General features: G+C 43.0%; 2 protein-coding genes across 11 annotated transcripts in view; one reads left to right on the plus strand and one right to left on the minus strand.

Annotated features, from left to right (window-relative positions):
• Window positions 1–7,839, plus strand: part of ITPKC (inositol-trisphosphate 3-kinase C) — a 151,656-nt gene extending 143,817 nt beyond the window's left edge. For both annotated transcript variants that reach the window (XM_073598534.1, XM_073598533.1), the window contains exon 8: window positions 2,354–7,839. In XM_073598534.1, the coding sequence (XP_073454635.1) occupies window positions 2,354–2,557 (204 nt within the window). In that variant the 3' untranslated portion in view covers window positions 2,558–7,839. The remainder of the gene's footprint in view (window positions 1–2,353) is intronic.
• A 3,498-nt stretch (window positions 7,840–11,337) lies between these two features.
• ACTMAP (actin maturation protease) overlaps window positions 11,338–16,417 on the minus strand; it is a 341,161-nt gene continuing 336,081 nt past the window's right edge. For all 9 annotated transcript variants that reach the window (XM_073598539.1, XM_073598538.1, XM_073598542.1 and 6 more), the window contains one exon: window positions 11,338–11,741. In XM_073598539.1, the coding sequence (XP_073454640.1) occupies window positions 11,434–11,741 (308 nt within the window). In that variant the 3' untranslated portion in view covers window positions 11,338–11,433. The remainder of the gene's footprint in view (window positions 11,742–16,417) is intronic.

Raw genomic sequence — 16,417 nt, forward strand, 5'->3', positions numbered from 1 at the left:
TGCTGAGTCTAATGTTGACTTTTTCTTGCTATAAAACATTAAGTAAGCATCTCCCCCTTGCTGCTCCTGCTTGAAAAGAGCCACATGGAACTTTAGCCTGTTGTTTACATCAATTCTTCTTCCAGCTTGGATTATTCAAAACTCCTGCGCTGCCAAAAGCTAGGAAATCCACTTCTTGACATGTCCATCGTTCGGGCATGAAAGGCATACTTCACTCTGGGGTCTCAGTAACTGGGTTTCCAACTCAGGAGTTCTTTTGTGGTACTAATTGTCTCCTTCCTGCAACTGGTTCTGGGCCAGCATTTTATATTCTGTTTAAGAGACTGTCGGCCTCTCTTTGATACTTACCCTGGTACAGGGGATTTCAAATGTAGTTCCTGCCCATCTGTTCCCCTCTGACTCTGTGTGATCCCTACATTCACCCACAAGGTGGTGTTTCTTTTTTTCTGTGAGATGAGTGCCTGGTTCTGCATAGAAATAAGGTGGTGTTGGGACCCAGACCTGTATATGTCTAAGGTAGTTTCTGCTTTCACTTTAGCCAGGACATGCTTTTTGGACCCTCTGTCTGAACCCAGTTTACTACAAGGAAATTTCCCTTCATTGTTTGGATGTGGTTTAGGCTCCGAAAATCTCTCAGCTACTTCTTGTTTCAGAAAGATCAATTCTCTCTTTGCAATCTCAAGAAGCCTCTGAACCTTGTAATGGTGTAGAGGCTTCTTGTCCCACCATTTCTAGGTGGTTTAGACAGACCATCATCCAAGTTTATGATCTCATAGATGGATCAGGTTCCACACTTTCACATTAAGGCGCATGCTACTAGGTCTATGAGTGCTTCTTAGACTTTTCAGCATCCAACTGTTTCCCATGTTTTAAGGCCACAACCTGGTTTTTTGCCCACATGTTCTCTAAGTTCTACTAGGTAGGTGTTGCGGGCCCATTGCAAGCCAGTGCCAGGGGTAAGGTCCTTAGGCAGTCTGTGCCTGAAGGACCTTATTGGAGTCCCCAGTTTTCTTGGGCCTATCAGTGGTTGTTTGTGGTGTTGCTCACCCCTTTGAGGTTTAAAGCGGGGGTCCACCTATCTATCGTTTTTTTTTTTTTTTTAGTTCATTCACAAACTTTTCTTCTCAGCATTACATACTCACATATTGTGTGTAATATGTCCACCTGTGGCAGATTTCGTCGGAAAGAATAACTTATATTATTCACTGCAGGCGGTTTCCATCTTCATTGTGGGCATTTGAAGCTCACAAGCATTTATTTCCTGGATGTGGTGAATGCTGTGCTCCCAGCATTCACCGCTCATTCCCGCACATGCTCAGTGGCATCCTGGGAAGCCTAAGACTAGCTCCCAGGAGTCTGGGAGAGGCTAGAAACACGCCTACTCCCACGGGAGGAGAACCAGGAAGTGCAAAGAATAGAAAAATAAAAGGTAATTGCAGGGATTTACATTTTTTTAAACGGCATGTCAGCATCTAGGCAAGGAAGAGAATACATACAGATATTGTTCAAAATTTGGGTGGAACCCCGCTTTAAGCAATGTGGTCTAATATATTTATCTTTGAGTCCATTGAGAAACAAAAGCCCTGACCCTCTGTGTTTACGATCATGTTCTTTGTACTGCTTTGCTACAAAATGGAGTCATGGTTGTAGTTGAAAGGGTTGTCCTTGGCTGGCCTAAAGTTTGTTTGCCAATGTCTAACGTGCCTAAATGCGTCAGTTTAAGCCAAAGGTTTATGACTTACTGTTTCTCTTAGTAGAGTCCATGAAAATTATTTTTTAGTGAGTATAACAATCCTGTTTTTTTAAAGGACTGCCGCTCCCCTTCTCGCCTCCAGTTGCACCTAAGATGCACATGTATAAGTAAACACCAGTTGTGCAATGCGTATTAGGTATCCCAGTGCACTCCGGAGTAAGTGGAATAATTCCAGGGTCATCGTTAAAAGTTAATTTCTTATTTGATGAGCTGAAAAGTGTAGACTATGGACAGTTTTTGGCATTTTTTTTTCTTCTTTTCGGAAACCTCTATTGTTATGGCAGTTTGAAGTACATTTGTGTATGTAATGTATGTATATGTGGCACATTTGACAACTCTATATTGTAAACATGTTGTAGTTGTATGTTTATTAAAATGATTCTTGTAATTGCGCACAACGATTGTTTAGCTGTCACAGCTCCACTTCCTGTGGAACACAATCTAACCTCAAGATTACCATAAAACAATAACAGACCACAAATGTTAGAGGTTTTATTACTGACAGATGGCAACGTATGTAAAAGTTAATAAGGATACAAAGTGAAAAAGTAACTGTGTTTCATCATAAAGACCAATCTTGTTGATCTCTTCTCTGTGCAGATTGTCGGGAGTTCTCTGCTCTTCGTCCACGATTCCTCAGAACGGGCCAAGGTTTGGATGATTGACTTTGGGAAAACCTCTCGGCTACCGAACAAGCAGACACTAAATCACCGGGTGCCTTGGATGGAAGGAAACCGGGAAGACGGGTACCTGTGGGGCCTCGACAACCTCATAAACATCTTCTCTGAGATGGTTCAGGACTGAAATAATTCAGATGTACAGACTAGAGACTGGCTTTGGTGTGAGCACAAAATGACACCAGCACTCTGCCCAATGGCAACGAAAAAACTGGCATAAAAAAAAAAAAAAAAACCCTTGTGGATACTGAACTCTCCGGCTCAGGTCTGGGCTGCAGTGCCCACGTCTGTATTGTAAATTGTATTATAATTTTATTTATGCTTTTTGTAGCCTCATAGAAACACAACACTGGAAACTGTACAGTTTAATGCTGAGGGAAGTACCTCTCCGTTCTTTTATAATTTGTATATATATATATATTTTATTACAATTTTACAAACTTATTTTATTTTGTATTTTATATTTTTAAACTGTTCAATAAGACGGAGAATAATTTTTACCTGGTTTAGACTGAAAATATTGTTTTTCATCTTTTTTTTTTTTTTTATTAACCAAAGATGTAGAGGCATGCTGCATTTAACCACACAAGACCCAGCAATTGAAAAGCTGATGATTGGTTAGATGTTTTGCTGAGCTGTGATTGGTTTCGGACCATAATTGACTTACTTTAATATGGGCTTTTTTATACACTTTAGGTTTTATTTATTACGAGTGAAAAGAGCAATGCAGTAAACCATAGCAGACAATCAAAGTAGACACTTAGTGTAGCCAAGCTAATACAAACCAATGTGTGATTTGTTGTTGTGGGTTTTTCACACTATAATATCCTGTACCCCCCTTCTCTTACATTCAAAGTGTGAAGTCCTATGTATCTAAGTGTCTGCAGGAACTGTTATCTGTGTTTCCCATAGCAAACTAAATCTCCATTTTGTATTACTACTGCATGAAAGGGTGAAGGTGATTGGCTCCATGGGCATCAGTGACATTGATTCTAATAGATGCTTCTCTGTCTGAGACTGATTGGTGCATTGTAAAGGGGAAAAAAAAAGGTAAAGGAACCTATAACCAAAAATGTGTTTTTCTTTTCTTTGCAATGCACCAATGCAAAGAATAGGCACCTACCTAGCTATGCCAACAGTACATTCCAGGTGGGTGCTGTCAAAGAACAGTGTTGCATTCCCTTAAATGGTATCAAGGAGCCATTCACATTGAATAAGTCAAATCATGCATGCTACCCTTAAATGCCAATGTCCTCAGCAGTCCCACCACTAGTGTAATGGCACCTCAATATCTCTGTGTTCCTGTGTATGGGAATTAGAAGAGTGCCATGTGCTCCAAAACGAGAGTCTATAAGTACAATGGGTGACCGACAACTCCTGCTGATTTATGAAATCTGAATAAAAGAAAATGACCACAACACTGTATATTTGTACTCAAAAGCAACCAACCAAAATTAAAACAAGAATTCTTATTGGTTGATTTGTGTAACAGTTCAAATTTTGTGCTCATTTTCATTTCTGAAAATCTTACTTGGCCCCAAACTGTAGTCAGGCCTGTGCTGTGCCACTCAGAGAACATAGAATGCTGGAGTACCAAGGAGCAGATCTGAGTACAGATAATCTGAATTCAGAGGTGAAGGTACTCAGTAAAACATCTATTGAAAGCACGCCTGTTCTTCCACGTGGTCTACACTGGTGCTTTGTCCTGCCATTTTCCTACAAGCTTTAATATGACATGGGTGGGCTTGTTTGCTGGTCTCCCCCCTGCCCTGCTCTTTTGGAGTACAACATGTTGTTATCCCAGCTTATGTGACGTGTCTGTGCTTAATGACATTTTAGTGTACTAAAGAAGTGCAGCCAATTCAATATCATATCCTATCTATCTATCTATCTATCTATCTATCTATCTATCTATCTATCTATCTATCTATCCATCGTAAGTTACTAAAACGGGAGCCCAGAGAATCTGGTGCAGCTGTGCATGGTATCCACTCAGCTTCTAAATTCAGCTTGTTTAATGAAGCTTTGACAATAAAGCCCCTTTCACGCTGATGGACCATTCGGGTCCACCTGTCAATCGTTTTTTTCAGGTGGACCCTCCATTGCCCTTTAAGGAGCGGCGGATGTCAACGTACATGTGTCTGTTGACACCCACCGACATCTGATCCTGTCCTATCGGCTAAAAACAGACAGATATGGATCCGTTCCTCATCTGTCTGGCAGATCAGATCGGATGACAGTCAGTCCCTTTTTCCATCTGCATCTGACAGCACATAGAGGACAGCGGGCTGTGTCCATGTCCGCCTACTCAGCGGGGATCAGTGGAGGGATCGCTGGCAGACTCCGCCAGTGTGAAAGGGGCCTTGCACCCAGTAGCTGATTGGTTACTATGCACAGCTGCGCCAGATTCTCTGTGCGCTAGTTTTAATTAATCTCCCACACTGTGTCTGTAGAGAGTTCAGTGAAATTCCCGAGAATTCCGTCTAGCTTAGCAAGTAGTATAGATTCAGGCTGCACTCTGACTGCCCTCAACTAAAAGAAGATTACAAGTGTCTGGTACTCCATCTCACCCCCTCCCCAACCTCAACCTTGACTTTTTAAGCAACAGATACCATTCTATGGAGTATTAAGGCTGTCTTTGCTCTGCTTTCGCTCTCCAGCGCCACCATCTGGGATTTGGAAACCGGCTGTGACATCCTAATGCCTTACAGTCGGCTCCTCCCTATCCATGAACAAGGCACGGCAGTGCTGTGAGACCTGTTCTGCAACCTCTTGGGGTATTTGATGTATCTCAGAAGGCTGTGGGAGGAGGGTGGATGTTGGGCCATGCGGATGTCATTCTCAGGTATGCGAGTATTGAAGTGGGAGCAAGTACTTGTCATAAAAAAAACACAGGGAGGTGGATGGTACTTTCAGTTTTGAGTGAGAGTCCACTGTAAAACAGAACAGAAAGCAAAATGGGTTTTCCTTCCTCTTGGAATCGGTCATAGATCGATTCTTAGAAAAAGTCTTAAAGCAGAACTTTGCCCATAACAACTTCATAAAAAAAAAATAACATTCTTTAGCAAGGAACATACATTCCACAATTACCACTTGAGCGCCGGAAGATTTTACCCCCTTCATCCCCAGGCCATTTTTTGCTATTTACCACTGCGCTAATTTAACTGGTAATTGCGCGGTCGTGCGACGCTGTACCCAAACCAAACATATAATTTTTTTCACACCAATAGAGCTTTCTTTGGGTGGTATTTGATCACCACTGCATTTTTTATTGTTTGGTCTTTTTTCATTTATATCACAAATGTTTTCTTCATAGATTTAGGCCAATATGTATTGTGCTACATGTCTTTCGTCAAAAAAGAAAGAAGAAAAAAAATCACAATAAGTGTACATTGATCGGTTTGCATGAACGTCATAGCAACTATGAAATATATATATATATATATATATATATATATATATATATATATATATATATATATATATATATATATATATATATATATATATATATATATATATATATATATTTCTATTTATTTATTTTTTATACTAGTAATAGCGCTGATCAGTGACTTATAATGGGGCTGCCATTGTGTGGTGGGCAATCTGACACTGACGCTGGTGGGGGAGACTGATACTGACCTCACCAGTGACACTAATACAGTGATCAGTGCTAGTAATATATTGTCACTGTACTAATGACACTGGCTGGGAAGGGGTTAACATCTAGGGGCAATCAAAGGGGTTAATTGTGTGCCTAGCAATGTGTAATGTGTACTGATTTTTACTAAATGTCTTTGTTTCTTATCCCTAAGAAACAGAGATTGTTCCCTCTGTACAGAGCCCTGTGTTGATTGTCAACCCAGAGCTCCAGGCTGTGATTGCACACAGCTGATCAGCAGGTCCCAGCCATGAATCATTGGCCAGGACTTGCTGCTAGGTTTAAAAAAAAAAAAAAAGTTTTGCCTTCAGTTATACTTTGAGTCCCATTTTTCAAGTATCGGAAATGAACTGCATTACCTCTGGCAGCCAGCTTGATGTCTCCTTTCATCCTTTAACTTGCCTCACAGGAAGGATACTTAGAATCGGGTTGTTATGAGCAACGTGTTTTGTTTTTGTTCTGGAGACTTTGATAAATTAGTCTTTAGACTTTAATCCTTCATCAGAAATCTCCTCTGTGTTCTGTACACCCCTCGTGCCTTAATAGACACTAGCCCAATGCTGAATTGTTCAGCAGTCAGCATCTGTAATAGGTTTTAGTGCCAATTTTGCTACTATGTGCTTGTAAGCCTGCACACATCCAAGTGCCTTAGTACACACAACGTATACGTAGACACAGCACGTTCCGTGGGTCAACGCTTTCTAAATGGTACAGGCATAGCAAGTGGCATTTTCCTAATAAATGGTTTCCTAAAGAGGCCTTATGAGCACAATGGAAGAAGATACTAAAAACAATTTCCTGTCCTGCCGTCCATTGTCAGGTATTCCCAAAAAGTGGGGTTTGACTTTAAGATGCGGTGAGTGTTGTATGCTCATAGAAATTGGGCCTTTGTCTTTATGGGTTGATGAACAGTGGAAGGCAGATAACAGTAAAGCTCCAGAACAATGAAAATAAGTGGTCTTCTTCTGATGGAGCCCAGTCCTGTCCAGTGGTAAGTTCATGGAACGAGTATGTTGGCTGCCATTGCTGATCTCATTCTAAAAATTCCAGTTGCTTGTCACTGGTCTTTTAATATTTCTGAAGTCCAGTGACCTACAACAAGCATACAGCCAGCAAAATCCAAAACCCATAATGTGCATACTTGTTTCAGGCTAAGAACTTTGCTAGCAGATTGGATAAGCTTGACAGACAGACAACTATTATTTTCAGACAGGGTGGACAATGGTGGTAGCCCACACACTCTATTCAGTACAGATTTACTTAAAGCGGAAGTAAACCCATCAATTTAAAAAAAAAAATGGTATCATTTCCGTCACGGGCTGGGAATGTAACTGTCACATTGGCTGTGCTCTCAACCAAACTGTCAAACCATCCAATGGCTGGTGTCATAACTGATCACATGTGCAACATCATGGCAGTTGAAGATTAAAGAGGCCAAGATGGCAGCTTCCTTGGCTGAATACAATAGGAGGGTTTACTTCCACTTTAAGACTAAAAACCTCCTGGTCTGTGTGGCCAGATTTGCACAGTCATAATCATGCTGATCGAGAACAAGATTGCTCAATATTGCAGTTTTATATAAAGCAATTTGATGGGCACAATGAAATCTGCTGAGTTTTTTTTCCTCGCACGGTTGGCTATTTTTGTTCCTTGTTAGTAAAACATAAAAAAACATATTTTTACACTATTCCTGTAAAGAATTTGGAATATAACATTTTTATAATAAACAAGACCTTTAAAACGGACACTACAAGTGTGATGGATCTTATTTTTGGATTGGATGTGTGGTTTTATTAAGTGGACCTGTCTTAAAGCGGAGTTCCACCCAAAAACAGGAACTTTGGCTTTTTGGAATCCTCCCCCCTCTGGTGTCACATTTGGCACCTTTCAGGGGGGAGGGGGGCAGATAGCTGTATAATCCAGGTAATTGCTCCCACTTCCTGACATAGCTAGCTGCAGTATCCTTGGGTATCTATCCCATGTGCGGCGCCTCCTCTGTCCCCTGGGAGAGACACAGGTCCCAGAAGACAGCAGGGACCAGTGGGATCACGCAGCGTGACTTGTGCATGTGCAGTAGGGTACCAGACTGATTCCCTTACCGAATATGGCGACGCCTCCACCCAGGAGCAGAGGGACAGATCGGCTTTGGGGGCGACATCGCGGGCGCCCTGGACAGGTAAGTGTCCATATTTTAAAAGTCAGCAGCTGCAGTATTTGTAGCTGCTTTTAAAAAAAAAAAAAAATTGGTGGAACTCCGCTTTAAGCAAAAAATGCAGTTGATGAGATCACTTTGGCTTACAATAAGGCCAGCCATACACGTTTATATTTCTCTCCTTCAGGGCCAGTTCACACCACATGCAGTCTAGTGCGCTTTTTGCTCTGCATCAAAAATGCATGGAAAGTAGGTTATATGGTTTACAATGGCATAGTTCAGACCAGTGCAGTCAGTTCCAGAAAAAAAAAAAGTAGAACATGCTGCATTTTTCCTGCACTGCACTGGACTGTACTGGAACATAGTAAAACGCATAAAAAACGCACCGGACCCTAGTATAGTGGGGGAAAAAAAACAGGTAAACAGAAGAAAATAGCACCTGGAATGCATAAAAAAACGCACTAAAACGCGTTGATAACACACATCCAGCACAGACCAGAAGAAATCGATTGATTCCCTATCTGCACTAAAGAGCACAGATGAAGGAACCTCCCCTGCTGGCTATTAGTATATGGACAGCCACAGTACCCAAACAGTGATTGGCTCTATCCAAAACAAAAAATAAAGCTCTTCCTTTAATTACACTTTCAATTGAGAATATATACAGTTTATATCCAATAAATAGGGGATCAGCAACCCGCAGATCGCGATCTACCAGTAGATCTCAGCCTGGGCTTGCTAACCCGCCATCCCTGACCATCACGCAGAGTGCAATGCAGAGGAACTACTTGTAAGGTTGAATCTGTAGTAGGGAACAAGAGCTGCATAAGCCGATTCCTCCTCTGTAGTGCCGGCTCTTGTCCCATACGGAGTGATACCAACTGCACTCCTTGTCTTATCCCAGCTAGCAATCTCCAGAGTGGTGCCAGCAGCAGGAAAGAAGAGATCTTCAGGTCAGTGTGAAGCAATACACTGGGTATAATAGTATAGGGCTGCTTTCACACTGATGTGCTGTGGCTTACCAACACCGCGGGTGAAGTGCAATGCAGTGTACCTGTGGGTTTGCTGCGCCTAGCCATAGACCTCCATTATATCCTGGGGGTTTGGTGCACTTTCCAAATGCAGGAGTTTTGGGGCACTTTCAGAAAGTGCACCACCCTGCAGGATATAATAGAAGTCAATGCAAAGCACAGCTAGCCTGGGAAGGTCGCAGATGCATTGCACTGCACCCACGATGCAGACAAACTGCAGCACATCAGTGTGAAAGCAGCCTTAAAGGGGGCTGAGACCAGTAAGGGTTCATTTACATTTGCAGTTTGGAGGTGGTAAAACCCCATAGTTAAGACATGTTTTTACCACCCCTGCCCCAACCGCTCCCCCTTTAGCTGTAGTGGCCAGGGGTGTACACATGCATCTGCAGAAGGAGTTATACGCCCTGTCATGGTTGGCGAGTGTAGCGCCTGCCAATCATGACCCATTCAAGTGAATGAGGCCGCTCTGCAACCTTATGCAGTACAGCAAACAAGGGGTTAAAGCAGGCAGCCTTGTGTTGCTTTCCCACCACCTTCTTTAACTCCTTGGATCCCACAGAAGCATGCAGCTGAGGGGTGCTTTCAGAGTGACCGCATTTACTTTAATGCGTCGCAATTGGCAGGCAGAAGCACCCACCAAAAGCAACAGGGGGCTTAATTCCTGCTGTGGCATGTGTATATGAGCAGCTAAGGGGGAGGGGGGGGGGGGGGGGGATTGGTGTAAACCACGACTCATCCACAGGGTTTTGCTACACACACACACACACACATTTTAAGTGTGAATGAGCTCTAAGGACACCTCCTCACCACCTGATTTAAACCCATGATTGCAGTGCAATGCACACGATTGCAACACGGTAGTACAGCAATTAGAGATTTTAATCAGGTATGAGGAGGTAGAGGTAGATCTCCACCTCTTTAAGGTTGCTTAACCCTGCAATAAATAATACAAAAATGTAGGGAAAAAGTTATTAGTGATAACAATTTAACTAAATTTACGAAAGAATGGGGCACAGGGCTTTAGCACTTTTTAGTTTTTTTTTTAAATATAGAGTTATGATGGTTCTGGGGATTGGATGGTGGCAGAGTACCAACAATGTGTACACCAATGGTAAAATTGGTTTGGTGTTGTGCTGCCACCTGGTGGTCATTATATAGAATGCATGCCCTAGTCAATCTATTGAGAGTTTGTTCACATCAGATTTGGACAATCTGGGGTTTATTTACTAAAGCTGGAGAGTGAAAAATCAGGCTCACTTCTGCACAGGAACCAATCAGCTTCCAGGTTGTATCGCCAAAGCTTAACTGAACAAGCTGAAGTTAGAAGCTGGTTGGCTACAAAGCACAGTTGTATCACATTCTGACTACAGCAGTTTTAGTAAATCCACCCCGCTCTGTCTGTTTTATTTACTTTCCATATCCAGCCATCATTATTTTTACACTAGCATTGTGGTGAGGAGTTGTTGTATTGCCTCCTCACTGTCTGCTTTAATTCCTGTGGACCCTGCGGTTGTGGGGAGCTCCCATTCAGTGGGGATCATTTTTGCAGCTGTGGTGCACGGGGGTAATGCTTAATATCAGTTTTTGGGTACAATAACTCCAAAAAACATTTTTTTGGTACAAAGAGGTTGATTTACTAAAGGCAAGCAAATAAGATTGTTCACTTTGCCAATGCAATTACTCCCTGCAAGAGAATTTTCCCCAAAGCTTAGTGAATTGGATGAAGCTCTATCAACTTCCAATCCTCCAAACATGTGCAAGCAAAAATACTGTTTAAAAAAAAAAAATTCACTGCATCTGATTGAGTATTTTTTTTGCAAAGTGAAGCTTCACCTCATTCACTAAGCTCTGGAGAATTCCCTTGCAGGGTGTAAGTGTGCGTGTAAAGTGAATGGTGTATTTGCCTTTAGTAAATCAATCCCAAATCTTTCTGCACCAGGTGTATTTGGGTCTAGTCAATGATACTTCTGCAAACTGATATTAAACTATGGTAGGGATAATTATATATTTTTTATCCTGAAAAGGAATTCTCCTTCTTTAAGAAGTCAATAAAGCCCCCATGATGAGAAATGTACAGTTTTATTTGCAATGTATATATATTTAAATTTTCCAATAATTTATGGCTTCTTAAAATAAGTCTCAAGTTTTATACTCTATCAGTTCTCTGTCCGTTTGAGCAGCACAATTTTTCCGCACAGCCCAGCTTGTACGCCCCCTTCAGGTAATACATAGGCATTGCCATCAATGGCTCTCTTTGGGTCCAGCTGGAGAAGCTGGCCGTTGCTACGACTTACAGAACTGTATTCCCACAGCTGATATCGGAGGCTCTTGCCTTGTTTTGCAATCAGGTAGATTTCATCTGCGTCACCTGTGTATGGAGCCATACATCTGGGGGGTGGGTGGTATAGTCCAGGGATGTCTACATCTGGCTCAAATGAACCACTCAGCATCCCAAGAAGAACACCTGAAAGGAAAGCCACGGGGGCCAGTCAATGATGCTGCACCAACATTTATCTGATAAACATGTTTGACACATTCTTGTCATCACATCTAATGTGCCCAGTCTGAAGTGTAATGTTGCAGCACGGATGGTACATTTATAACATGCAGTGGTGTAGTTAGTACATCACAGAGACTGGTAAAGCTGAACTCCGGCCTTTCATCTAAAATGTTTCCTTAGTAGACTAAAGGAATCCACTTTGGCGCACATATGAAGACAATGTATAATGATAAAAATTACATATTTATTACAAAAACCTAAGCAACCCATATAGGATGATTTACTAAAAGACTGCGCACTTTTGCAAGTGCAGTTGCTCCAGAGCTTAGTAAATGAGGGGAAGCTCTGCTGACTTCCATCATCCAATTGTGTTCAAGCAAAAATACAGTTTTTTAAAAATTTTCCTTGCATGTGATTGAGTGTTCTGTGTAAAGTGAAGCTTTACCTCATTTACTAAGCTCTGGAGCAACTGCTCTTGCAGAGTCTATTTGCCTTCAGTAAACCAACCCCAAAATGTAGCTAAAATCCATAAGGCCATAAATCTAGTTGGAAGGGCCTGGTATATACCCCATAAAAGGATAAGGAACAGAGACACCTTAAATCAATTGCATGAATTTAACCATACAGTATTATAATACAAGTGTGCTTGTCTAAATCCATAAGATCAACGCGTATCGCTCAAAACATAGCTTCTTCAGGACCCTGGTGCATGGGGGCATCACTCAACATGAAATATCATGTACCGTGCAAAAATTCTCGGGGGCGGACGTAGGGGCTTCAGATTTACCACAATCAAGTACATCTATCCACTAAGGTGAAAATATTTATGAGCTAGCCAAAAAGGTTTAACCATCTCAATACAGGGCACTTTCACCCCCTTCCTGCCCAAGCCATTTTTCAGTTTTCAGCGCTGTCGCACTTTGAATGACAATTGCGCGGTCATGCAACACTGTACCCTAATGAAATTTTTATCATTTTTTCCCCACAAATAGAGCTTTATTTTGGTGGTATTTGATCACCTCTGCGGTTTTTATTTACTGCGCTATAAACAAAAGAAGAGGGACAAGTTTGAAAAAACACAATATGTTTTACTTTTTGCTATAATAAATATCCAATTTTTTTTTTCTTTTAAACACATTTTTTCCTCAAGTAAGGAGTTGAGGCCGATATGTATTCTTCTACATATTTTTGGTTAAAAAAAAATCACAATAAGTGTATATTGATTGGTTTGCGCAAAAGTTATAGCGTCTACAAAATAGGGGATAGATTTATAGCATTTTTATTTATTTATTTATTTTTTACTAGTAATGGCGGTGATCTGCGATTTTTATTGTGACTGCGATATTGCGGAGGACATATCGGACACTTTTGACACATTTTTGGCACCATTCACATTTATACAGCAATCCATGCTATAAAAATGCATTGATTACTGTGTAAATGTGACTGGCAGGGAAACGGTTAACACTAGGGGGTGATCAAGGGGTTAAATGTGAGTCCTAGGGAGGTGATTCTAACTGTCGGGGGGAGAGGACTGACTGGGGGAGGTGACCGATCGGTGTCCCAATCTACAAGGAACACACCATCGGTCTCCTCTCCTCTGACAGGACGTGGATCTGTGTGTTTACACACAGATCCACGGTCCTGCTCAGTTACTGGGCAATCGCGGGTGCCCGGCGGACATCGCGGCCACCAGGGCACATGCATCGGGTCCCCAGTGACGAGGCGGGCGCGCACGCGCATCCCCTAGTGGCTCGGGAAGGCGATCACGTCATATGACGTCCGCCCAGAACGAGAGCTGCCTCGTCCCACCGTCATATGACAGTGGGCGGGCGGCTAGTTTAAGGGGGTTCTCTATTATATATACACAAAAACACTGCTCAAAAAAATTAACCATTTCAATACAGCACTTTCACCCACTTCCTGCCCAGGCCATTTTTCAGCTTTCAGTGCTGTCACACTTTGAATGAGTGGTCATGCTACACTGTAACCATGTGAAATTTTTATCATCATCTTCTTCACACCAATAGAGCTTTATTTTGGTGGTATTTAATCCTAAAAAAAAAAAAAAAAAAAAAAAAAAGGAACGAAAATTTTGAAAATTTTTTTTTTCGTAGTTTCTGTCAGTAAATTTTGTAAATAAGTAATTTTTCTCCTTCACTGATGAGGCAGCACTGATGAGGTGGCACTTATGGGCACTGATAGGCGGCACTGATGAGGCACGAATATGCTGCACTTATTGGCAATTAGGTGTGGCACTGGTGGGCGGCACTGATGGGCGGCATTGATGGGCAACAGTGATGGCCAGCACCGACTGGCATCACTAATGGGCACTGGTTGGTGGCACTTGTGGGCACTGATTTCTGGCAGTGGCGGGTACTGGTGGGCACACATTGCTGGCATTGGTGGGCACTTTTGCTGGTACTATGGGGGCTTTATTGTAATCAGGGCACTGATGATCAGTGCCCTGATTACATATCTACATGTCCCCTGCGAGGAGATGCCACGGAACGGCTCTCCTGGCCACACACTCTGTCATTGTGAGACGAGGAACGCAGATTACCGCCATCTCCGTGTTTACATGTGACCCACTGTGATTGGACACAGCCGATCACATGGTTAAAGAGCTGCGGTCATACCGTGTCCTAGCAACATGGCGTGGCCGCAATCGCCACGCTACACACCCCACGGGCGCGCAAGAGCGGTTGTTCTAGGACGCTGTCATATGACGGCACCCCAGAACGAGAGCCGCATCCCCCCGCCGTCATTTGACAGTGGGCGGGCGGCAAGTGGTTAAAGGAACACTTTTTAATCATAGCATCAAGTCAAATCAACTCCTGGGGTATTGATCTGGTCAGTTAAGTAACAGAGGGGGTTGTTAATCAGTTTCAGCTGCTTTGCTGTTAATGAAATTAACAACAGGTGCACTAGATGGGAAACAATGAGACGACCTCCAAAACAGGAATGGTTTTATAGGTGGAGGCCACTGAAATTTTTTTCCCTACTCATCCTTTCTGACTGTTTTTAACTAGTTTTGCATTTGGCTAGGGTCAGTGTCACTACACTGGTAGCATGGGGGGATACCTGGACCCTATAGAGGTTGCACAGGCAGTCTGGGGGTGGCACATCAATACGTGCTATTGCCAGAAGGTTTTCTGTGTCTCCCAGCACAGTCTCAAGAACATAGAGGAGATTCCAGGAGACAGACAGCTACTCTAGGAGAGCCGGACAGGGCCATAGAAGGTCCTTAACCCATCAGCAGGACCTGTATCTGCTCCTTTGTGCAAGGAGCAACAGGATTAGCACTGACAGAGCCCTACAAAATCACCTCCAGCAGGCCACTGGTGTGAATGTCTCTGGCCAAACAATCAAAGACAGACTTCATGGGGGAGGCCTGAGGGCCCGACGTCCTCTAAAGGGCGCTGTGCTCACTGCCCGGCAACATGGAGCTTGATTGGCATTTGCCATTGAACACCAGAATTGGCAGGTCCACCACTGGAGCCCTGTGCTTTTCACAGATGAGAACAGGTTCACCCCGAGCACATGTGACAGAAGTGAAAGGGTCTGGAGAAGCCATGGAGAACCTTATGCTGTCTGTAACATCATTAAGCATGACCGGTTTGGTGATGGGTCAGTGATGGTCTAGGGAGGCATACCCATGGAGGGATGCACAGACCTCTATAGGCTAGACCATTGTTTCTCAATTCCAGTCCTCAAGGTGCCCCAACAGGTCACGTTTTGAGGATTTCCCTCAGATGAAACAGCTGTGGTAATTACTAAGGCAGTAAAAAATGATCAAATCACCTGTGCAAAATAATGGTAAGCATGAAAACATGACCTGTTGGGGCGCCCTGAGGACTGGAGTTAGACAATGGCACCCTCTCTGCCATTAGGTAGCGAGATGAACTCATTGTCAGACCCTACTCTGGTGCAGTGGATCCTGGGTTCCTCCTGGTGCACGACAATGCCTGGCCTCATGTGGCGAGAATATGCAGCTAGTTCCTGGCTACATACTCTCGCCACATGAGGCTGGGCATTGTAAATAAATGGGAACACACTAAGTTTGGTGTTGCAGAGCAGACACGGCACAGTCCCGCTCTCCTCTATGGGGAATGCCCAGCCACATGTGGCGAAAGTATGCAGCCAGTTCCTGGAGGATGAAGGAATTGATACCATAGAATGGCCCCTACGCTCGCCTGACCTAAATCCAATAGAACACCTCTGTGACATTATGTTTCAGTTAATCTGACACCGCCAGGTTGCACCTCAGTCTGTTCAAGAGCTCAGTGATGCCCTGGTCCAGATCTGGGAGGAAATACCCCAGGACACCATCCCTCATCTCATTAGGAGCATGCCCCATCCTTGTTAGGCATACATACAAGCATGTGGGGGCCATACAAACTACTAAGCAGTGAGCACTATTTTGAGTTGCTTCAATGAAATTTCAGCAAAATGGACTAGCCTGCTGCATAATTTTTCATTTTGAATTTCGGGGTGTCATTGAATTCACCCCTCTGTAGGTTGATAATTTTCATTTCCATCAAATGATGTGGCATCCTTTCGTTCCTAACACATTACCCAGTCCATATTAGTATAGCTATTCAGCATGAGATTTTTCCCCATTTTGATTGGATTTCAAA

Source organism: Aquarana catesbeiana, linkage group LG09 (assembly GCF_042186555.1).
Source record: "Aquarana catesbeiana isolate 2022-GZ linkage group LG09, ASM4218655v1, whole genome shotgun sequence".
Classification (NCBI taxonomy): Eukaryota; Metazoa; Chordata; class Amphibia; order Anura; family Ranidae; genus Aquarana; species Aquarana catesbeiana.